This window comes from Centruroides sculpturatus, unplaced genomic scaffold (assembly GCF_000671375.1).
Source record: "Centruroides sculpturatus isolate CEXI.00-Female unplaced genomic scaffold, Cexi_2.0 scaffold38, whole genome shotgun sequence".
NCBI lineage: Eukaryota > Metazoa > Arthropoda > Arachnida > Scorpiones > Buthidae > Centruroides > Centruroides sculpturatus.
In genome coordinates this window covers 806,773-831,086 of record NW_019384306.1, presented here as the reverse complement: position 1 = coordinate 831,086, position 24,314 = coordinate 806,773, and the positions used below count along the sequence as shown (strand labels likewise).

At 27.9% G+C, this 24,314-nt stretch overlaps 1 protein-coding gene across 1 annotated transcript in view; it reads left to right on the top strand.

The window, feature by feature from the left end:
- The window catches only part of LOC111619035 (structural maintenance of chromosomes flexible hinge domain-containing protein 1-like), a 260,024-nt gene that overhangs the window by 231,390 nt on the left and 4,320 nt on the right, over window positions 1–24,314 (top strand). Inside the window, exons 38-48 of the mRNA XM_023360677.1 lie at window positions 11,953–12,099; window positions 12,328–12,460; window positions 14,322–14,441; window positions 14,533–14,618; window positions 16,909–17,028; window positions 17,818–17,919; window positions 18,148–18,236; window positions 18,342–18,373; window positions 21,228–21,298; window positions 22,388–22,559; window positions 23,357–23,430. Of these exons, the coding sequence (XP_023216445.1) occupies window positions 11,953–12,099; window positions 12,328–12,460; window positions 14,322–14,441; window positions 14,533–14,618; window positions 16,909–17,028; window positions 17,818–17,919; window positions 18,148–18,236; window positions 18,342–18,373; window positions 21,228–21,298; window positions 22,388–22,559; window positions 23,357–23,430 (1,146 nt within the window). The remainder of the gene's footprint in view (window positions 1–11,952; window positions 12,100–12,327; window positions 12,461–14,321; window positions 14,442–14,532; window positions 14,619–16,908; window positions 17,029–17,817; window positions 17,920–18,147; window positions 18,237–18,341; window positions 18,374–21,227; window positions 21,299–22,387; window positions 22,560–23,356; window positions 23,431–24,314) is intronic.

Here is a 24,314-nt window from a genome sequence, read left to right as displayed (position 1 = left end):
TAGCTAATTAATAAATTTTTAAAAATTTATAATACATTTTTTTATGTTTTACATACAAGTCATAATTAAATACTTTTCTTAATTTTGAAAGATCAAAATTTTTAAAATAACAAAATTTGAAAATAAATCATTGAACTAAAGTTCACTAATTTATTTTCAAATTTTATTTTAATTTAGATATGCACAGCACATCTTTTTATATTTTAAATGTTTCCCAAACAATAATCACTGAAATTTACAGATCCAAATATTCACATCCAGTTTAGCAAACAACACAGTCCAATTTTGTCTAAATGTTAACGTAAATTAGTTATTGATACTCAAATATTTATCAAGTCATTCTGTTACTGGTTGATAATTAAATTATTTATTTGTTGTAATAATTTTGATATTGTGGATAGACCTTTTGAACTTGATGGCATTGAAAAGATGGTAAGGTGATAAATAGATAATTTAAAAAACCATAATTTCTTTCAGAAACTCACATTGGAACATACTCTGCAAAATATTGATAGAACAGAAATAATCTTTGCCTAACCCACACCTCCAAAGTGGCCATTAAAAACATGACACCAGTATGCAGTTTAGAAAGTATCATCTCAAACATTTTGTTTTTCCTCTTACATCTTTCATTTTATTTCTGTCAACATGTTTATTTTCATTAACAGTTTATTGTAGATATAAATAGAAAATAAGTGATATGACTGCTAAATGATAAAAAATTTTTTTATATCATTTCTGTAAAGATCTTTCCAGTCATCCAACCTTTCTTACTAGATCTGATATGAACACCAAGAATAGAATTCAAATTCCTTTTAAAGCTTATGGATTGTCAGTGATAAACCACAACTGGTTTTTATTTCAGGTCTGCACTGGTGTTAACACTCAGCATTGCAGTAATGTGATCTTTTACAGCTTTAAATCCTGTGGTACATACTCCCTCCTTTGAGATGTAGATCCTTGGCGGCATATGTTATGTTTCCAGAAGGGTCTTATTTTCTCAAAATTTAAAATTTATTCTTTATTTTTTTAATTTTACGGTTGGTAGTCTTCTGATAAGCAAGAAATTGCCACTCCAATTAATATTCCTGATTGCCAATTTTGTTGTTTATTTTTAAACAAAAATAAAAAGGTAAAAAAAAAAAAGAAAAAATATGTATACGTAAAAAGTTAAGACGTTAAGAGTATTAGCAAAAAGGCATATATAACTTAAAAACTGTACAATCTCTTTTTACAAAGGTACTTAAAAGTTGCAAAATTCATATAGAGTACATTCTTCAGCTCACTCAGTAAATGTTATTGAGTGAGTAGTACAAATAAAAAAGAAGCATTGCATTATGCATAATTGATGCTTTTTGAATGTATATACATGAAGTGTTAAGGGTATTATGAAAGGAAACATGAAGACCCACCCCATTAGATGGTACAATACAGTTAAAAAATTTTAAAAAAGAGAATACTATCAAAATACATTATATATTCAAAGAAATCAGAAAATCCTAATTTGATATAGGTTATCTCAGCAGAATTTGTGTAAGGCAAATTACCCAATTTATTGAATAGTAAGTATACTTTGTGCAGTTCAATAATAATATGGTTTAACTATGATGGAGCAGCAATGCATTATACCAGTAAACGATAATTTATTAGAAATTGGAAGTTTACAAAGAAAATTTTTTAATGAAATTGATCTACAAAATAGTCACTTTGTTCTGTGTCTAATAGTTAAACCTTTTATTATTTTTCTATGAGGTGTTTGTATATTAATTTGCTGTCAAAATAAAACATCAAGATTATTTTACTGAAATGGATGATTGCTGAATTCTGGTTACTATTTTAAAAACACCTAACTCAATAATTTATTTTACTGAATCAATATAAGAAATGCAAATGTTGACTATCAAAAACTCTGGATACTGAAGAAAGACACAATAGCATAATAGCTGATTTTTTGAGATTAAATCACAAGTTGTAGGATTTAAACAAAGATGTTAAACAAAGTAAATCTGACTGAAGTATTGTAAAATTATTGTTAATTGTATAAGGACCTTGAATAAGTTCTCGCTGTTCTTTAACAAATGGCGTTACCAGAACCACGTGTGTTTATTTTTAGATGGTGACACATCTGTAAGGAAGTACAATAAGCGACCTTGAAATTCAGTATATATCATTTCACCGAAGTGTAAACAACTTATTTTTTCATTGTGTTAAACATGTCTAGTTTCGTGCCAAAAANTTTATTATTTTTAATTTCTTAAATCTATTAATAATAATAATTTTCATTTAACTTTAAAAGAAGTAAATATTAATTGTTTGACTTTTTCTAATGAGTTAAGTGAAGATTTTATAATATTAAATTTTCATTAAATTCTATATATTTCAGGCTCGAGAACTGCATACTCGCACAAATGGACAGCAACAAGTATTACCTCTAGATTCAATATATAAAAAAAACCTTCCTGAATGGGGAAAGTAAGTTTCTTTTTTATCAGTAAAACAGTAACAAGACATGATGTGATGTTAATTAAATAATACATATACAACAAAATTCTGTTAACCCTGTATCCGATATGCCAGCAAACCTAATAAGCTGGCATGTCAAGCTCATTGTTAGGGGTTATCAGTGCAATGGGTAGGTCCAGAGTTAAGATTTTCTTGTAAAAAGTGCTCAAAGCATGCAGTTCTTGGTAAGAGATGTGGGTTCTCCTTTTAGAGATGACAAATGACAAGATGCTGTGCTAGGTAAAACCAGTTAGCTTGTGTATGATTTTTTTAAAGACTTTTTCAAAGACAATAATACACAGTTCAATATGAGAGGCAGAAATATTTAGCACAGTTTGAATCAATAATTATCACAGAAATAGTTTGTTTCTATTTATACACAATAAAAATGTACAAAGCACAAAGTAAGAATAGTGTGTTCTTGTTTCAAGTCAACCAAGAGTAGGGATAGCCTGGAAAAAATTGATATGGTGATATTAAACAATCATAAAAGGCAGATTTGTACAGTTTTATACATGAAGATATATAAAATTCTGTCAAGAGGATAAAAACATGGAAAAATTTCCATCATCCAATAAGACAGCAAATTTGATAACCCAGCACTCTATCAGTCCCAACAATGCCAGGTTAATGGAATGGCACTGTATATGAAATTAATTTAATTATATTTCTGTTTTTTTACAGGCCTCTTCCACATTGTAAAATACGCTCTTATAATCCTTCTGGACATCCAGTTTATGCTCGAGATCTTCTTGTATTTCCTAAAGAACCAGAAAGTTGCAAAATTGGTAAAAATTTCTCTCACTATTTAATTTATATCTAGATAATAAGTACTGCACAAATGAAACAAGAGCTGATATATTTGTTATTTTTTTTTGAAACTTCATACAGACATAATGATTAGTTTTTATCTGCATTTATTGCTAAAAGCAATACTGTTAATGTATTTCCTAGATTTTGATAAATTTATGCAGTCAATATATATGGTGTTATTTCTTTGCTGTTACTATTAAAATAAACAGTGTATAGTCTTAAACAAATTTATTTGTTAAACATTTTCAGAAATTTTATTTGCAGTTCAGAACTACATCACATTAATATAATCAAGATTGACTCTAAAGTATTTACTTAAGTTTCAATAAAACCTTGACATATACAATTTTGACTCAGAAAATGAATGAGGGCAAATGACTCTGAAAGGAAATCAACACACTAGTGAAAATTAGTGAATGGCTTCTAAAATTTTGATGAATCTTCTGATTTATTTAAAGATGATGGTAATTTTTACTATCATTTGCAAAAATATTTGTGCAAATTAGGCTTTCTAAATATATAGTTATTGTATAGACAAATGTTGATATAACTGATTTTTTGCCTATTAATCAATGAGTGGTGACACCATTAATGACATTTTGTTAACTTTATTCTGGAAAATCATTCATGTTAATACTTTTTATTTTTACTAATTTTATCTTTGTTATGCAATGTTTTTATGCTTGTTTATGTTCATGTTCAATCTTTCTTTACATATATAGCAATATATTATTATATATGTATAGTCTTAGTTTTAGTAAACAGAAACTAAACTTACATACATATACATTATACACTAGTATATTTGTGTAGGTTTTGCTAGTATACACTACTGTTTCTGGTATAGGAATTCTTGAAAATCCTGGCCAAATTCTGAGGATTGATTCCCAGGAAAAATGAATTCAAATCCCAGGAATTTTTTAAGTTTTATAAATTTGACAAAGTACACATGTTTGCAACTAACTGCTATTCTTGAACTAAAATTTTCATGTAAGCTGCTGTGCATGCAAAAAAGGGTCCTAAGATTTTGGGATGATTTGACTTATGTTTTTTCATAAAATATTTTTACTTTATAAAAGTTTAGTATTTCATTCACAATGTAATTTGTGTACAGTTTTCATATTTTTTGAAGTATTTCATTGTCATAATATTTTTTAAGATACAAGAAAACTTTAAAAATATCTCAAAATTTTAGGATTTATACATATACATATACATAATAACTTCATTATTTTTTATGGAGTCCTAGTAAGTTCTATTGACGAGTATCTAGATGAATATGAAACACCTTATGTCTAATATGCTTTTGTTCCATAAATATGAAATTTAATATTAATAATATGCATATAATAATAGGCAAAAATCATTTTATAATCTTTTTTTCTATATTTACATTAAATAAATATTTTGATACATTTTGCTGACTTTTACTGGCAGGCATTAATGGTGTTCAAAAAATATTTAATCAGATTTAATTTTAAACAAGGTCATTTTAACACAGTAAATAGGGAAGGGGAACACGTGACCAAAAATAAACAGATTTTACTTTAATTTTAAGTTAGTTTTATATTAATTTGCATAATAATATATGTTGAATAACATAAACACACAGAAATGTAAAGTTCATTTTTGTGATGAAGGTCCTGGCTCTTCTGAAATTCTTGTTTTTTGCGATAAAGTCATGTAGTTACATTTGTCACTGTTTTTCTTTCTGTAAGCAAATGTCGGTAGCAGGAGATTGCATCCAAAATGCCTCATCTTGCTTTTGCACTTCTTTCAAAATCTGGATCATTTGCTACAATTTGATCAACAATTTTGGTTATTGTTATCGAACTTTTACAAAAGAAATCTGTAGAGAAATTCTTTGGGTTCTTCGTTTTTAGAATCTCTATTTTCCACTTCTACATGAATTCCTTGTTCTGCCAGTTTTTGAAGATCATCATTGGTAAGGCTCTCACCAGAAACCTATAGTAACTCCTCAATATCCTGCTCATCTACATCTCTTAGTTCTGCCATATTGCTTAGGTTGACAATTTGATCAACCTAACAATACAGCGATAGTCTCTTCTCATTGAGAATTCTTGGATTCCTTTAGCCATAACTTCTTGCACACTTCGTTCTTGCCAAGTGAGTGCTGCAATGAATTGCCATCTTTTGCTGATTGGTTTGTGTTCATAAATAATCGTATTATATACGAATCAATGCAATGCCACATAAATTTTGAGCTTTTTTTTAGGCTTTGAGCAGATTGCGTTATACTGAATCAATGTTAATCCAGGCAGTGTTAAACAGTGTCTTACTGTACATCATATATAATTATTTCCAGAATATATAATGAAATTTTTTTAGTTATCTGATTATTTTTCTTAGCATTGAATAATCAGGAAGCATTTGATCTGATTGATGTGTGTCAGACATTCCATTATTATAATCTCTAATTATGCTTGGTTTTATCTGAATTGATTTAGTTCATTATCTTGTAGTAGGCCTGCTCAAATAATTTTTTCTTTTATACAACAACTACAAGCTTTTTCAATGAGTTTTTCTGAAGAGCAAATGTTGTAAATTGAATATTGCATACAGTAATGTGCCTAATTGAGAATATTATTGATTAATAATATATGAGGGTGGTTTTTTTCCAACTTCCAGTGGTCCATAAAATAAAGTGTAAATAATAAAATGAATTTATTGTTTACACTTATGTCTCTAAATGGTGATTACATAATCACCATTTAGATTGAGGCATTTGTCATATCTGTGGATGGGTTTGCAATTCCCTCTTCATAGAATTGTAATGCACTGCGTACAAAAGGAAAAAAAGGGTTACACAATGTTAGGGTTCAAGTATCAGGCCTGGACTTTTATGAGAACCAAAAGCAATAGTAAGAATAATAATAATAATTCAACAAAAATGTATAAGTAACTGTTCACAATGAAAATTTTTATTAAATTGAATAATAAGAAAAAACAACAATTGGTTAATTCTACCAACAGTTAGTATATTTGTCAAATACTCAAATAGTCAAGTAACAAAAACAAAGAATAAACAATCAAAGAAAGTCTTATTTCATATAATAACAAATCTAAAAATCCAATCTCTCCCTAAAAAAGAAATACTCAAACAAAGGATACTTCTTACTCTAATCACTTCTCAGAGACATGTCTACAACAGTTGTCTCCAGGAGTTACACCACATGACTGTATTGGATGTGCCATCTTTTATCCAATGTTCAGTGCAGCTCTGCACTGCCCTAATTTACATTATTTTGCATCACAGAATCAGCCACTGATGTAAAATTAGTATCTCTGCCTTTTTGATTTTGTTTGCACAAAGAGGGTTTAGGAATGTGTCCTTAAAAAAAAAAGATAATTCCCAAAAAGAAAATAACTAAAAATAATGCCCAAAAACATAAAATAACAAATGGACTGACTCCTTACAGAATGTTGCCTCTGGTGACTTTGAGATGGACATTAACATTGTTTTGAAGATCATCATTAGTCTCAAACCTCTGCCCTCCTAGTCATGTTTTCAGTTGAGGGAAAAGGTGGAAGTCTCTCAGCACTAAATATGCTGGGTATTTAAAAAGTTCCAAGCTGGGTGGAATTCTTCACATCTTTTTCCTGAACTAAAAATATGGCTAGGAAGGCAGAGGTTTGAGACTAATGATGATCTTCAAAACAACATTAAGNGTGAAAACGTACTTGGAAACGCTTAAATGGGAAGTCCTACCCCACCCGCCGTATTCACCAGACATCGCCCCTTCGGATTATCACTTGTTTCAATCGATGGCACATGGCCTGGCTGAGCAGCACTTCCATTCTTATGAAGATGCCAAAAAATGGGTTGATTCTTGGATAACCTCAAAAGACGTGTCGTTTTTCCGACGTGGAATTCAAATGCTGCCAGAATGATGGGAGAAAGTAGTGGCTAGCGATGGACAATACTTTCAGTAACGTGTTTATTACAACTTTTTTAAAATAAAGTGTTAATTTTCACAAAAAAACAGCAAGAACTTATTCAAGGTCCTTATAGCAACAACAGCATATGCTGCTACAGTTGAGTTAAGACTAGTAAGATTTCCATTAATATAAGCTGTAAAAAAAGATTCTTGCTGAATTCCACAGAGGGGTCAGAAATCTAAAAAACTTAATCATTAATTTTAACTTTATAAATATGTAACAAGTAGTTATTGAACCAAGCTGTAAAAATGAGATAGATGTCAAAATCATTTTACGAAATGTTTATCAAAAGGCTTGGAATAATAATCAGAAGCTTCACTGATATCAATAAAAAAACTGTTTCATTTCTAAATTATCTAAGATAATTTAGAAATGAAACAGTTTGTATGGTAATCAGATTAGTAATCATGGAATGATTAAGAATTCTACAATGTTATGTCAGATATAATTTTGTGCTAATCAGAAGGTAAATATGTCATTTAATGCAGCATGATTGGGTCATACTGCATTTCATTAAATCATTGAAAATCAAAAATATTCAGCATGATTGAGGAAATGAATATTGGAATAGTAAAAGAATCTGTTTTTTTTTCTTTTTGTAGTACTATTTTGTAGGAAGACTACCATTGAGAAGATACATAATTACATGGTGGGGCATAAAAACAATGAGACAAATTTTTTTATGTAACAATTTTATTTTATTTTTATATGTTAGTTATATAATTCCTTTAGTTTTCTTAGGCAGCTGTACATTGATGGAGACATTGTTGCCAGTCTTCATAGCAGTGCTGGAAGGCTTCAACTGGAATTGCCTGCAGCTCCACAGTTATGCTCCTTTGGATGTTATCAACAGTACCAAGATGACATCTTTTCAAATGGGTTTTGATCTTGGGGAACAAAAAAAAAGTCGCATGGACTGAGATCAGGCAAATAGATGGCCTGGGAACCACAGGAATCCCTGTTTCTGTCAAAAACTGGTTGATGGAGATGGCCATGTGAAGGGCATTGTCATGGTAGAGTATCCAAGTGTTTGCAATGTCCCATCTGATGTAAAGCACCCTTTTTCTGAGACTTTCAAAGACTTCAAAGTATAAAAATATAAATAAAAGCAATGGGATCGGTTTATTCAATAAATTTAAAAAAAAATTAAAAAGCCCAAAAGATACTTAAAGATATCTCTTAAACTAACAAGTTAAAATTATTCAGTTTTTTCTGATTTCGAAGAAACTAAAAAACACTCAAGTGGAAAGAATTGAAGTCAATCAAAACTTTCTTACTTTATTAAACATTTTCACCAAATGCATTTCACTTTACAGCCTCTTCAGTGGTTATTTTGTTTAACATTATCTGTACTCTTATATTTGATTAGCCTATTCCAGCATGCATCTATGTTGACTCCTGTATTCAAATTAATAGTATTTGCATAACTTTTAATACAATAGTGTTCCACAATGCGTCTTACAAATAAGTTTTCTATTTTATACAATATTTTTATGTTATTATGATTAATAGTACAGGTGTTATTACTACAATGTTAATACCAGGGAGATTCTATTCTTTTTAATTGTATTGCCGCTTCATGCTCTTTCAGTCTTATTCCAAGTTTTCTTCCTGTCTCTCCGATGTAAACCTTCTTATCTGTGCATGTACATTGAAGTTTATAAATGACTCCAGCCACATCCAAAAGATTCTTCTGAATTGTAGACCTTCCTTTGTTTATTAAATAAATGCTTTTACTAAATCTATTATTTTGTTTTCCTATCAGATTCACTGGGTGGTTACCTAAGAAATATTTATATTTTTCATACAGTTTTTTAATATAAGGAATTTTAATAAATACATTATCAATTTTTTTATTTTTAACATTAAATCTATTATTAATATAAAGATCATGCCATTTATATATAAGTTGCTGTGGATAGTTGTTTAACAAATATTTCTTAAAAACTTCTTTAACCTCAATATCTATATATTTTTGTAAAGATGTTCTATTATATATTTTCTGCAATTCCATAAGAAATACATTTCATTTAATTTTTTCTGGACAGTATGTCTGTAGTTAATCATGCCATTTATATATAAGTTGCTGTGGATAGTTGTTTAACAAATATTTCTTAAAAACTTCTTTAACCTCAATATCTATATATTTTTGCAAAGATGTTCTATTATATATTTTCTGCAATTCCATAAGAAATACATTTTGTTTAATTTTTTCAGGACAGTATGATCTGTAGTTAATTATCTTATTGATATTACATGTCTTTTCATACTTACAAAACAATACTTTTTCTTTCTGTCTCGTTATTATGACATCCAAGTATTTAATTTTATTATGTATCTCTTCTTCATAAGTAAATTTGATATTTTTGTTCAAAGTATTTGCATAACTTTCAATGTACTGTGCTGTAGTAATATCAGAATCATATAAAATTAATATGTCATATACATATCTCGCATAGAAGACAATACTCTTAATTGGAAGATTTTTTTCATCGATTGAGATCATGCATATTTCAGCCAACTTCAGGCCCACCACTGATCCCATTGCTATTCCCTCCTTCTGATGAAAGTACTCTGTTGTAACTGCAAAATAGTTATTTTTAAAGGTAAAACTTGTAAAGTCCGCAATGTAAGTTGAGTGAAATTTTCGAAGAAACTAAAAAAAACAATTGAGTCGAAATCGGAAAATACTGGGTAATTTTAACTCATTAGTTTAAGAGATATCTTTAAGTATCTTTTGGGCTTTTTAATTTTTTAAAAATTTCAAAGACTTCTTTATAAAAGAAATTGGTTCACAGTTTGTTCTGGAGGCACAAATTCTTTGTGAATGATCCCCCATACTGTCAAAAAACAAATGAGCACGGACTTGATTTTTGATTTGCTCATGTGAGCTTTCTTCAGTCAAGGGGCTTTGTCAGTGTGCCACTATTCACTTTGACATTTTTTTTTTCAGTTCTGTTGAGAAGGTCAAGGCACACTTGCATCCAATTGTCTTTCTGTTCAATCATGAAGTTTTCTGGCATCATCTTGGCACACAACTTTCTCAAGCCCAAATTTTGAGTCAAAATCTGATGAAGGGTAAAACAATTCAAATTTAACTCATCACCCTCAATGTTAGTCAATGGTCTGACCTCACAAGAGCCCTCACTTGCTCCACATTTTCTGCAGTTATCAATGTTGAAGGCCTCCCTGAGCAAGGTTCGTCATCTAATGCTTCTCAGCCCTCCAAAAATGCTTTGTGCCTCCAGAAAAACTTGTGCTCTTGATAAGGAATGTTCTCCATAGGCTTGTTGCAACTTTTCATAGGTAAAACTTGCAGATTCACCAAGCTTAACACAAAATTTGATGGTATACTGTTGCTCCAAATTTCACTGTTCCATTTTCTGTAATGCAATACAAAAACAAAACTTCACTTAGCACTCTCTCTACAGTCGCATAGTTACTGCATGAGGTTGAAACTGTAGGAGGGACTGACATACAAGCTACGTGAAAGGGAAGCCTGCATGTTGCCAGATTGCTCTCAGTGATGCCAATTTCATTACTTTTCTCATACACTTCATATTTTGTAATGCTAATCTGTACTGTATGGAAAAATTAAGAAAAGAAGTAATTTTAAAATTTTAAAATTACTAAACTGCAAATTAAAGTACAAAATCAGCTGATAAAGACTATATATCAGTAAAATCACACAGTCCAGATTTTTTGATGATAAAGTGCTTTTGAAATAGCATGATCCAATGTGTAGTTATCTTTTTTTCAATCAGTTGCTTCAATCAGGTGGAAATGATTTCATAGCTTCCATGTCTTAACTCAAGGCTTTGCCAACAGTTTAACATTGTGGGAAAAAAGTTTGAGACTATTAAAACAGTTGCTTCTATCACCAAAAGATGGTAATTCTGCAGGATTTGGAGATTTTAAGGTCTTTATATATAGCTAATGTGTTTTGTTTAATTGTGAGAAAGCTTACTTCTGATTATGTCTTTGTCTCATATTTGATACTTAACACTAAACTTAAAAGTTTTTACATTTTTTTTGTTTCTCTAGATCTTCTACTAGATTTTGCAGCACTCACAATTGTTTCTACTATACAAGTTTCCTTTATTTTTACAGTATTGTCTCTGATAGTGCACACTGTAGATTCCTTTAGGTCTGTTGCACATAGAATGTCATATATGCTCTTGTTTCTTTCAAAATGTTTTATTATTTCAAGCATCTCAATGTTTACGTTTTTTTTTTATTATTATTTGGCTTCCTATAACTACGATGATCACTCAGGCTTGGAATGCTATATTAAATACTTTTATCAAGAAAAGTATAGAAATCTGCATATGATACACACTCATAGGGCACATGTAAACTAGGGTAACAGAGAGATGAGATGTATATATTTCTCCACTAGTCACTATATTTAGTCAGGTGATGATTTTCACACTCAGTGTTATTCGCTAGCACAAAACACACCTCATGGAAAAATCATGTAACAGCTAATTTGATTTGCATTTTAATGACTTTTACCCCCGTTTGGTCTACTACATGTTACAAACAAACAGAGACTGCCTCTAATATAGTATCTAGTAATGTAGTAGTAGTAGTAGTATACTATACAGTACATAAAAATTAATTTTTAACTTTTTGTGTTTATATAGATATATGTTTGTTCAAATAATTTTTTTTTAGGATCAGTATGATAATTTAGCAGGTCTTCTTTTAAGTGGAACTTTAAATGTACAAATTACTGCTCCTACTCCTGGTGAAATTCCCCGTATGGTTGGAAATGTGACATCTATTGAAGTACCCATTTCAAGAGGTCAAGCTTTTCTGGAAGTAAGTAAATTCTGATAAATATTTTTATACATGGTACATAATTTTACAATTAAACAAGAAATTATTTATTGTGACATCATCACAATGCCGGGCTGCAAATTTTAATCATATTATCCAGTTTACTCTTTTTGTAGTATAATTTTCATTTTATAATATGTAATACAATTTAGTACTGAAAAAAATTCACTAAATATATATATATATATATATTTTTTTTTTTAAATACAGCATCTGACAATTCTGGAAAACACACCTGGTGTTAATGGAAAAGAATATATTCTACGTTGCACACCTAATCTACCAGATTTACCTCTTGGGATAACTGTTCCACCATATGATATTCATTTTCTATTTTATAATGGTAGGAATAATTTTATATACAGAGTAATCATAATTAAAGAGTAGGTGTTCAGAGCTCTCTATAGAGAGAACATTGGGCAATTTTGGTACACCATATTTGGCTGAGATTTCTCAAGTATCTGGTTTTGATTTTCAGGAAAAAATGTTACTTCAAAATTCAGCTGTTAAGAGAAAATATGGTACTACTGTTCCCTTAATGTGAACATTTTATACATTAACATTTTTATACAGAATTTCATAATGTGCAACAACTCTGCACTGTTACATTCTGCTGTCAAGTGTATTGTGCAGCAAATGCAATTTTTAGAGCATGGAAATGGAGCATGTATAGAACCATATTTTTGATCTAATCATCAATTTTACATTTCACATCTGTAACCACATTTGTAATTGAAATAAAATTATTGCATTTAATTTCTTAACTCCCAAAATTTGTTAGAAAACATATGTAACATTCACATTAAAAGTACCAAATTTCATCCTAGTGGCTGAATTTTGAAGTAAAATTTTTTCCAAAAATTAAAACTATACAAATTTGGTTGAGATTTTTCCAATAAATTTTTTCTAAAGAGAACCTTGAACATCTACTCTTTAATTATGATCATTCTGTATATCTTTTCATATTTAAATATTAAATATAAATAATAATAATACTAGAATTGATTTTCTGTTTATATTATATTTTAAGATTTTAGTTATTAAATTGGTAATAAATATTAATGTAGTTTGTCTAAGTGAATAGAATATAAAAATTGATAAAACTAATTTCGCCATAATTTTTTTACTTGTATTTTTTCCTTTCTGAATTTTTGAGCATTTGTATAATTAAGTGTTGTTGTTACTCCTGGTATTTATAGTCAAAAAAATAAAATATGGCTTTTTTCTCAAGAACTTTGTTTTAATTTATCAAGTACTTTTGAGGAGTTAAAACTCATTGTCTTTAGGTTATAATAAACTTATATGAAAACAAAAAAGGATAACAATATATAATTTAACAATAACCCATCAGTGGCCACATCTGGCCAACAGCTGGTTGTATGGAATTTTCCAGGTTTTCTTCAATATCTAACACTTAAATCTAGTCTCTTATAGGAAATTTTCTCAAGAGCTTAGTAGATTGTCCTTGTGTTGCATTACCTTATCCCATTAATACAATCCAATCTAATCCAGTTTAACAATATATATACAGTTTTTCACACTTACCCATAAATTAAGGTTAACCGTTCAATTAGCTTTTGAACTTTAAATTCATTTGAAAAATTGAGTTTATTTAGGCCATGATTTAAAAACTGCTTATTTTTTGCAATGACCTTGTCAATGTTATCTATATATAGAAAATATTGATATGCAATAAAATTTAAACACAAGTTTCTTGGCATTTTTGCTTTTCATAGAGTTTAGGCCCAATTCATAAGTTTAACAAATTTGTTTCTTTTTTCAGATTTTGTTATTTTTTCACCTTTATAAAACTTTTCAATTATTCAAAGCTCCTCTGCTATCATTATTAGATATTTTTATTTTGTTATTTGGATAAGTTTAATCTCTTCTCAGTTTTCATTAAGTTTTTTATTGGTTGCATATTTGATTAATACTGACATAAAGTGACCTTTTACTAAGTGTTGTTGATGGTCTTGTGCTCATTGTTTAAGGTTATAGTTTTTAACATAAATAATTGTGTATGTTGATTATGTTTTGTTTTTCTGATTCTTAGTTATGTTTATATTTTAATTGTTCATATATAAGTTTAAAAGTATGTAAAATGCTAGAAAAACTTGTTTTTATGATGAGGTTTTCAGACAAAGTTCTAGTAAGTATTATTATTTTTAAATTGAAATATTAATTACTAAAATTTATGTTAACAGAGGCTCAAAAACAAATGGAAATGGGAAAACTTGCAAAAGAAAGAGATAAACTTCTAACAGCTAAAAAAACATATGAGACATTATTTGAAACTAGTCAGCAACTTTTGAGTGAATTAGAAAGTATGTTAAAGTATATATTTTATATAATTTTTAATATTTATATTATTTTGTTATTATGAAATAATTAATAATTATTAATAAATTTTTAAAGCTGCAGCAAAGGCCGCATCAAATGAAGAAAATCGGCTTAGGAATGAATTAAAAAAATCTGGTCTTTCAATACAAAGTATACAGACGGTAATTTTCTGTAATAATTTTTAAAAGTATATTTTAAAACATTAATATAATAAATAAATAAGATATCTAATTATATAATTTGTAAAATGATGTGCAAATTAACAAATAATATAGAAATTATTATGGTATACTTTTTATTATTTATTTTAAACATTTTATATTAGTCAATTACTTATGTTTATTTACACCAACATATTTAACATATGATTTTGCTAAGGATAATCATTGTATTAAATGGAATGCTTTGAATATAAAGCACTTTTTTTATATTTATTTTACTGTTTTTGCCCTATGGGCACTAAGAAAGTCTGTTCTATTCTTGTCATGGGTTCTGCCATGCCCATAATGGAGGAAACTAGATGGTGAGGAATAAGGCCCAATTTATCTGGGATAGACCACCTACAAAAAATTTCTGAGGTTTGTGATCCAGACTTGAACCTGGATCATAAGAGTGATAGGCTAATGTCATTACTGTCTTGGCATCTGGCCTTCTCTAAGAAGACAACGTGTTAAAAAAACACATTAATAGTATTTAACATATCTCATATAATTAATACTTTAATATTTTAAAATATTATATAAAATTATTCATTTTTAAAATTTTTTATTTGTTGCTTATGTTGCATTAATTTGAAACAACCAAACTGATTAGAAAGACATGGAAGTTAATGTTTTAGAGCAAGGGTCACCAAACTACTGCCTGCAAGGTTAGTTCATCCGGTCCGCTGCTGCACTGTGCCACAAATATCATAGATTGTAGATAAACTTACTATGTAGAAAAAATTAAAATAAGTGTAAGTATAAATGCCAAAATTGCTCCAATCTGATTTTTGCATCTGACAGTAATATAATTTTTAGGAAAATCAGTGAAATAAAAAATTTGGTGACTTTTTGCAACTTTGGATATCAGAGCACTTTTTGTGTAAGTACCTGCAATGAGGTTTCTAAGAAAAGTGATTACAAGCTTGCTGCAGCAATTGTGTTTGTATATTGGTAAATAAATATGTTGGTTGTCTTTATTTTTTGTATATTCAGTGTGCTGTATAGAACAAAATGGTTATGCGGCTCGGGCTTGTCATTCTCTCAGTTATGTGGCCTGCTGTGAAAAATGTTTGACCTCTGTTTTAGAGTGTTACCAGGTATTATATAAAAGTTCTTATATAGGAAGAGTAAAGCATCTCTAGAAACAAAATTCTTTTATTAATTTTAAAATTTATCATTTTTAGGATTGTCAGTAATAAATCCCAAAAGAATTGAATATTTTATGTTTTTTAATAGAGAATATGTTCAGAATGAGAATGCATCCAATTTTTAAATTTGGATTGATTTGTATTTTGTATTATTATTATTTTTTCTTTTGGAACATTAGTTATTGAGAAGTTTAAAGGTTTTCTAGTAGGATGAAAACTTTTTATTTGTACTTGTTTGTGTTCATATTAGTGGAGCCAGTGTATTCTTAACATAGGGAAACTTTGTAGGTTGTGGATGCTAACTTTGAAAAGCTGATTGACTGAAGTTTAAATCACCTATTAAATGATCAAACGATTCAATTTAGGCTTAGGAAATTGTGGTTGAAACACAAAGAAATTTATAAAAAGACAATGATGAATATTATCTTATTTAAATATTATATGGTACAAGTATAAAATGCATTTTAGAAAACAAAAATAATTCAAAAATAATAAGCTTGCGTATTTTTATTTCTTAAAATTTTATGTTCTTATACTATTATAATTGAATGTGCTTAGCTTTAGAGATAATAAATTTTTTATCTTTATGTAAAGTTTTTATAAATATTTAATAACAATGTTCTGATTAGGTAGGCTGATTATCTACATTAAGTGCAATAATTTGGAAATGCCATGAAGTAACTTTTTGAATGCATCTTATAATTCAGAATATGTACTTAAAATTACATAAATTTTTATTAATAATTATATATAGTGAATTATTCCTTAATTATTTAAACTGTATATGTTTTGTGTATAAGCATAATTATTATTTAATTATATTGATTTGTCAATCAATAGCATTTTCTAAACACAGAAATCATAGGAAATTTCTGATAGCCTGAAAAAGAATTGGACAGAACACTTATTAATATCAAAGTGCAACTTTCTATATCTATCTAATTTGTTTTGTAGGTGTGATATTTTCATCTTTATTATTTACAGTTGTTAAATTGAAAATTTTAATCAAGTAAAAAAATCCGTATTGTTAAAAGCATTGAACAATAATATAAGATTTTTTTAACTGTTTAATTATTATGTTAATTTAATTTACTTTTCAGATTCTTCAGATTAATGCAACTATTGAAAAATGCCATGTGGCCAAAACTAAATTAGAAAAAGCAAAAAGAAGAGAATGTTCTCTCACAGTAGCTGCTGATGAGCCTGGTGTTCTTGGAAAAGTATGTAATATTTTTAAAAATAAAAATAGATTAAAATATGCATCATTTAATTTCTAGGATTATTCCCACATTTTTTTCTACACAATCTTTTGAGAAAGAGTGTCAGTTGCCAGCCTCCATAGGTGCTGATCAGGTCCTGTCATGTTGATTTCATTTGTACATCCTTTATTAATAGTTTGTCATTGACAATTATTTTGAAACAAGAACTATGTTTCTCAAATGGTTTTTGTTTTATCTGTATTCCTTGAAGTACACAATGTGCAAATACAATTTTGTACCTTGAGGATACACTAAGATTCTTAGAAAAAACTTGGTCATGTCTTTCATGAAAAATATCCAGTACTGGTTAATGTGAAGTGGTTTTTGCATTGTGATAATGCTAGACAGCCAATATTACAGTTAGAGTAGAAGTTTTGAAATATCCCATACATTCACTAGTCTTAACCCTTTGCAATTTTTGTTTTCATCACTGAAGAAAGTCTTGAAAGGCAATGCTTCACATGTGATGAGGAGGCACAAAATGACAACTTTTCAACATATGTCCGAAACTAGATTCCAGAAAGTATATGATGCATGGATGTGGAGATGGCAGAAGTATGTACAGTACATGTCAAAGGGAAGTACTTCAAGCATGACACAAATCTTCAAATAATGTACAAGATGACAATAAGGAAAAATCTAGTATTATTTCACAAATTAAATGATCAACACTTGTATATTAATTTATTTACATATTTACATAAAAAAACTTTTGAAGAAATGAACATTAATTAAAAATTTAATATTTAGATTGGTCACCTTGCTTATGTGGAAGATGATGACATTGCTCGTGTTATATCTTGGCATATGCAATCAGATATGGATTGTTTAATTACACATTCTATGTCTAAAGTAAGTTTACAAGATTTTATTTATTTTTTAAAACTTACTGCAGTTATAAAATTAAATTTTTATATTTTCAATATTAGAATTTTTATTATTTTTAATTTCTTAAATCTATTAATAATAATAATTTTCATTTAACTTTAAAAGAAGTAAATATTAATTGTTTGACTTTTTCTAATGAGTTAAGTGAAGATTTTATAATATTAAATTTTCATTAAATTCTATATATTTCAGGCTCGAGAACTGCATACTCGCACAAATGGACAGCAACAAGTATTACCTCTAGATTCAATATATAAAAAAAACCTTCCTGAATGGGGAAAGTAAGTTTCTTTTTTATCAGTAAAACAGTAACAAGACATGATGTGATGTTAATTAAATAATACATATACAACAAAATTCTGTTAACCCTGTATCCGATATGCCAGCAAACCTAATAAGCTGGCATGTCAAGCTCATTGTTAGGGGTTATCAGTGCAATGGGTAGGTCCAGAGTTAAGATTTTCTTGTAAAAAGTGCTCAAAGCATGCAGTTCTTGGTAAGAGATGTGGGTTCTCCTTTTAGAGATGACAAATGACAAGATGCTGTGCTAGGTAAAACCAGTTAGCTTGTGTATGATTTTTTTAAAGACTTTTTCAAAGACAATAATACACAGTTCAATATGAGAGGCAGAAATATTTAGCACAGTTTGAATCAATAATTATCACAGAAATAGTTTGTTTCTATTTATACACAATAAAAATGTACAAAGCACAAAGTAAGAATAGTGTGTTCTTGTTTCAAGTCANGAACGCTTTGCTATACATCTACGTTTCGGGCATTTGCCCCTCCTCAGCCAACTAAATATATATAAAACATTATATGGATACAACCGAACACAAATAAAAACTAAAAAACGTACATAAAATTTTTTGTGAAACATACCTCACTTCGATACAAACACCAAATATACAGTAGAACACCAGACGACTCATAGGTTTACATAACGTTTCCACCATAAATTCCGTTTTATTTTTACAATAACATAATTTGTTATCTTAATTATTACTACTTGGACAAAATAATTGATAAACTTCACATATTTAAAATCTAAAAATTACAAATTACTTAAAGTCGTACCATAGAAGTTTTGTATGAAGTTTTTTCTCATTGATGGATGAGTTGAGATGGATCAATTCAGTCACCACTCCACTCTCCTGACATAACCCTTTGGACTTTTTCTTGTGGGATTATGTGAAAGATTTGGTTTATAAAACACCTCTTACAGATACTGAAATATTTAAAAGATTACATAATAACTGTTACTAAAGACATGTTATATAACAGAGAGAGAGAGAATATCATCTCAGTATTGTGAAAGTAATGCATGATACTCGTATTACGCTTTCTTAAAGATTGGAAATCTTTTTGAGTTTACTCACTAATTAAAGAAAATTGTGTGGCTGTATTTATTTTCCTAATGTAAATAAGAGTTTCTGTAAATCCATCAGTTTTTTTTGGACACACTTCACCATCTGGTAAAAGTGAAATGAACTACATATTTACATAAATTGTGAAATTTTAGATTATTATTATGAAACTACATTATACAATATACATTAATATATATGGTATATATATTATATTGAAATTAATCAGTAATTTAATCTATTGATATTGATTGGATTAATATAAACAATGAAAATATTTTTAATGTAGTCTGATGTGCAGGTTCTAGAAGATCCAGGCTAACAAATGCTTGAGCAGACTGAAGAATCTATTGACAGGCCAGCATCATTCCCTTACAGGAATACAGTTGACTCTTTTTTATGATAATTATTTCTTGACCTGCAGCTCTTATTTTATGTTTTAAATAAGACATTATTATTAATAAAGTTCAAAATACAAGTAAAGTAATTGTAAATGCTAGCAATGAGTAAACTCATCATTAAGTCAGACCCTACTTGAGATATGACACATGACACCCCTTTATCTCCCCACTCAGTCAATCTTTAACTACCAAAAATTAATAGCATCAATTTCCCTAATACACAAATTTCCCAGCAAAATTTCACAAATTTACAACAAAAAACACAGGAATTATAAAGCTTCAAGGAGAGTGAACAAAGTCATGTTCCCTACACACCCACATGGGAAAGTAAAAATGATGTTAAGACTATTAAGCATTGGTTCATGACTATAATATATCTTTAATATTGAGTTATGTCATTAATGATTTTCATAACAGTAGTTTAATTTTTTTGTTTAAATTTTTGTTAGTAATATTACTAAAAGNTATTAATATTAGTATTAAATTAATTATCTATTAAGTGAAATATATTTAGGTAAAATTTTTAAAATTATCTGTAAATTATTTTTATGATCTGAATAGTTTAGAGTTCTTTAAAAAATATAAATTTCATCAAAAATGTATATATGTATTTTTTTAATGCTTTCTCGATTGAATTCCAAATTTTTTAATATTTGTTTTGAATCTGAAACTCATGAAATGGATGTAGAAAGATAATATTCTATCATCAAAGAAAAAGTTGAACAGTAAAATATGATGAGAAAAATAATAATAACGGGATAGAAACATGTCTAGCAGTTAAAATTCTTGATGATATTTGCAAGAATGTCGTAAATCTGATTTGATTGCGCTTGAGAAGAAGAGATGAACCACACTAAATTCAAAAATTACCTTTGAATGACATTTTAGATACAGATAATGGTTATTATTACTACACCAAGAACATTTATAGTTTATTATCTGATTTATAAAAGCTTCTTACAATGTGTATTGTATCGATCATCTAAATGTTAATGCCGTTCATTTTATGAAAACCAATATTATTAATTAATATTAAATTTATTATTGACAATTATTACATCATCAGTTTCTTAAAACTCCTGATGATAAAACCTAAAACAATAACAAATTTCTAGAATAGTCTTCAATCATCTGTTATAATTTTTTTTATTGCTTGCCTGTCATTATGATTTATCTTTTGACAACATAATTTTTGTAGTAAAATCATTATTAATCTTTTGGATTATAAGTTCTTTAATGAATAACCTTAACATTTATATATATGAATATGAATTGAGTGGAGCATTATTAAATTTAAGCTTGTAAGACTTCTATTATACATTAACGTTGTTAAAAATTCTTAATTAAATTGTTTTATTTTTATTTTAATAAATAGGGATGACAAGCATATATGAATATGAATTGAGTGGAGCATTATTAAATTTAAGCTTGTAAGACTTCTATTATACATTAACGTTGTTAAAAATTATTAATTAAATTGTTTTATTTCTTGTGTATGTTCCAGTTTTTGGAATGTTACTTGGTGATGCTATTGTGCTGGATACATTAGATGATGCTACTTCTTACAGAGAACATGTATGTATATTAAAACCTGTTTCTATTTTAGTCATTTTACATATTCAGTTTCAATTGTTAGGTAATATAAGTGACATTTAAAGTTTTGTTTAAACTTTAGGTGTTATTTTTTAGATTTTCGAATGTATTTCATCAGAATAAACAAAAGAAAATTGGTGATAAGTAGTGTAATCTTGATTACCTGCTATGGGTTTTTAATTTTTGATTGAAGCTAACTTTAAAAAATATACCTAATTATTTTTACATAAAGATTGTCTATGAATTACATAATGCTATTTTTATACTTTTTGACTATTGTCTCAGCACCCTGTAATACTCCATAATGCTTTGCACATATCCACCTTCAAAATTACATAAAACATTTTTTTGTTTGGCTCCCTTAATTCTACTAAGGAATAATACACAACATGAGAACACAACATAGTGAAGCATACTGTTTCTATTATACTGTTTTATATGTTATACCTGTATAACATACGAAGGAATAACATAAACAGTATGCTTCACTATGCAACGTTTAAAAACAAAAATGAATCATTCTGTTACCCAAGGGTTGAGATGCTAGCATTGTTTTGCAGAACTCGCCATTCCCTTGTAATGCATTGTAACAATTACTTCCATGCTCGCCCACCCACCCATATCTTTGTTACATAATTTATGAACAGTCCATAAATCTTTTTGATAGCTAAATAAAATAATGTTAACATTATTTTATTTAGCTATCAAATTTTATTAAGTAAACTTCTAAATTGTTGAATTACTTTTAAAATGTGATTTGTTTTATTTTGTAAATAAAATAATTCACATTTTAAAATTAATTCAATAATTTTAAAGTTTTCAAAGAGTATTTAAAGTTTATAATAAATTTTATGATATCAGTACAATCTTCTGTTTTTGTAAGAGAGATGTGGCAATATTTGTATAAATTTGAAAATGTTAAAATTTATTCACATACATTTATTTATATTTAAGATAAAATCTAAATATTTTATCTTGAAAAATACTTTTAAACAATTTTTTCTTAAACATGTAATACAAATTATTTAAATATATCATCTTTAAAATTAATTTTAAATTTAATATTTTTAGGTGGTAAAACATGGTTACTGTCCAACATTGTTGACGAGGACAGGGGAAAGAATTCGAAGTAATGGTAAATTTGGTGGCCAGCAGAATAGGGCTCCTCCAATAGAACGAATGAAAGGAGTTGTTTTTGGGCAGCCTCCATCTAAAGAAGTTTCTAAAATTAACTCACAAATCAGTAAGATATTACTTTTAATATTTATTTAAACGAGAAAATATATTGATAAAAATAACAGTTTCTATTAACATGGAAAAATTAAATATATCAATATTAAATTAATTAAGTTTATGTTGGTTTTTAATTAGGTTAATACATTCATCTATTATTTTACAAATGCATTATATTCATGAAAGTGCTTATTATTAACTTTCATACATTCAACATGGTGATACAATGTAGTAGCATAAATGGCTGATACGTCAAGGATTTCTGAATCACCCATAATTTGATATTTTAAGTCATTGTACTGTTTAATGCAGATTATAAATCTCAGATTAATTATAATAATTGTTTACTTCTCTTTATTATTATTAATTTTTACATTTAACCATACATTGAAAAGCCTCATTACAGAATTCATCTATCCCCTTCTTTTAAAAAAGTAAAGATATTTTAAAAGTTTTGCAAAATTTAAAGAAAAAGTATTTTGAATACATTTCTATTCAGAGACTTCCAAAATATTAAATATTTTTAAACATTAAAAATATATAGTAAATGCTAATTTTGCCAGTCAAATTTATTTTATTTCATATGAAAACTCTATAGTTCCTGTTAATAAAAATGAGTTGTTAGCAAATCAATTCTGGATTCATATAATAGAAAATTATATCAGTAATAATGGTATCTAAATAGTTTATATTGAAAACTAAATATTTTTCTACAATTAACATTATATGATATAAATATTCTAAATGTACTTCATATATTAATTTCACTGATTTATTATAATTTAAAACATTTTCATATTTTTATAGTTTTTATTATTTTGNGGCTTGTCATTCTCTCAGTTATGTGGCCTGCTGTGAAAAATGTTTGGTTGTTACTCCTGGTATTTATAGTCAAAAAAATAAAATATGGCTTTTTTCTCAAGAACTTTGTTTTAATTTATCAAGTACTTTTGAGGAGTTAAAACTCATTGTCTTTAGGTTATAATAAACTTATATGAAAACAAAAAAGGATAACAATATATAATTTAACAATAACCCATCAGTGGCCACATCTGGCCAACAGCTGGTTGTATGGAATTTTCCAGGTTTTCTTCAATATCTAACAGTTAAATCTAGTCTCTTATAGGAAATTTTCTCAAGAGCTTAGTAGATTGTCCTTGTGTTGCATTACCTTATCCCATTAATACAATCCAATCTAATCCAGTTTAACAATATATATACAGTTTTTCACACTTACCCATAAATTAAGGTTAACCGTTCAATTAGCTTTTGAACTTTAAATTCATTTGAAAAATTGAGTTTATTTAGGCCATGATTTAAAAACTGCTTATTTTTTGCAATGACCTTGTCAATGTTATCTATATATAGAAAATATTGATATGCAATAAAATTTAAACACAAGTTTCTTGGCATTTTTGCTTTTCATAGAGTTTAGGCCCAATTCATAAGTTTAACAAATTTGTTTCTTTTTTCAGATTTTGTTATTTTTTCACCTTTATAAAACTTTTCAATTATTCAAAGCTCCTCTGCTATCATTATTAGATATTTTTATTTTGTTATTTGGATAAGTTTAATCTCTTCTCAGTTTTCATTAAGTTTTTTATTGGTTGCATATTTGATTAATACTGACATAAAGTGACCTTTTACTAAGTGTTGTTGATGGTCTTGTGCTCATTGTTTAAGGTTATAGTTTTTAACATAAATAATTGTGTATGTTGATTATGTTTTGTTTTTCTGATTCTTAGTTATGTTTATATTTTAATTG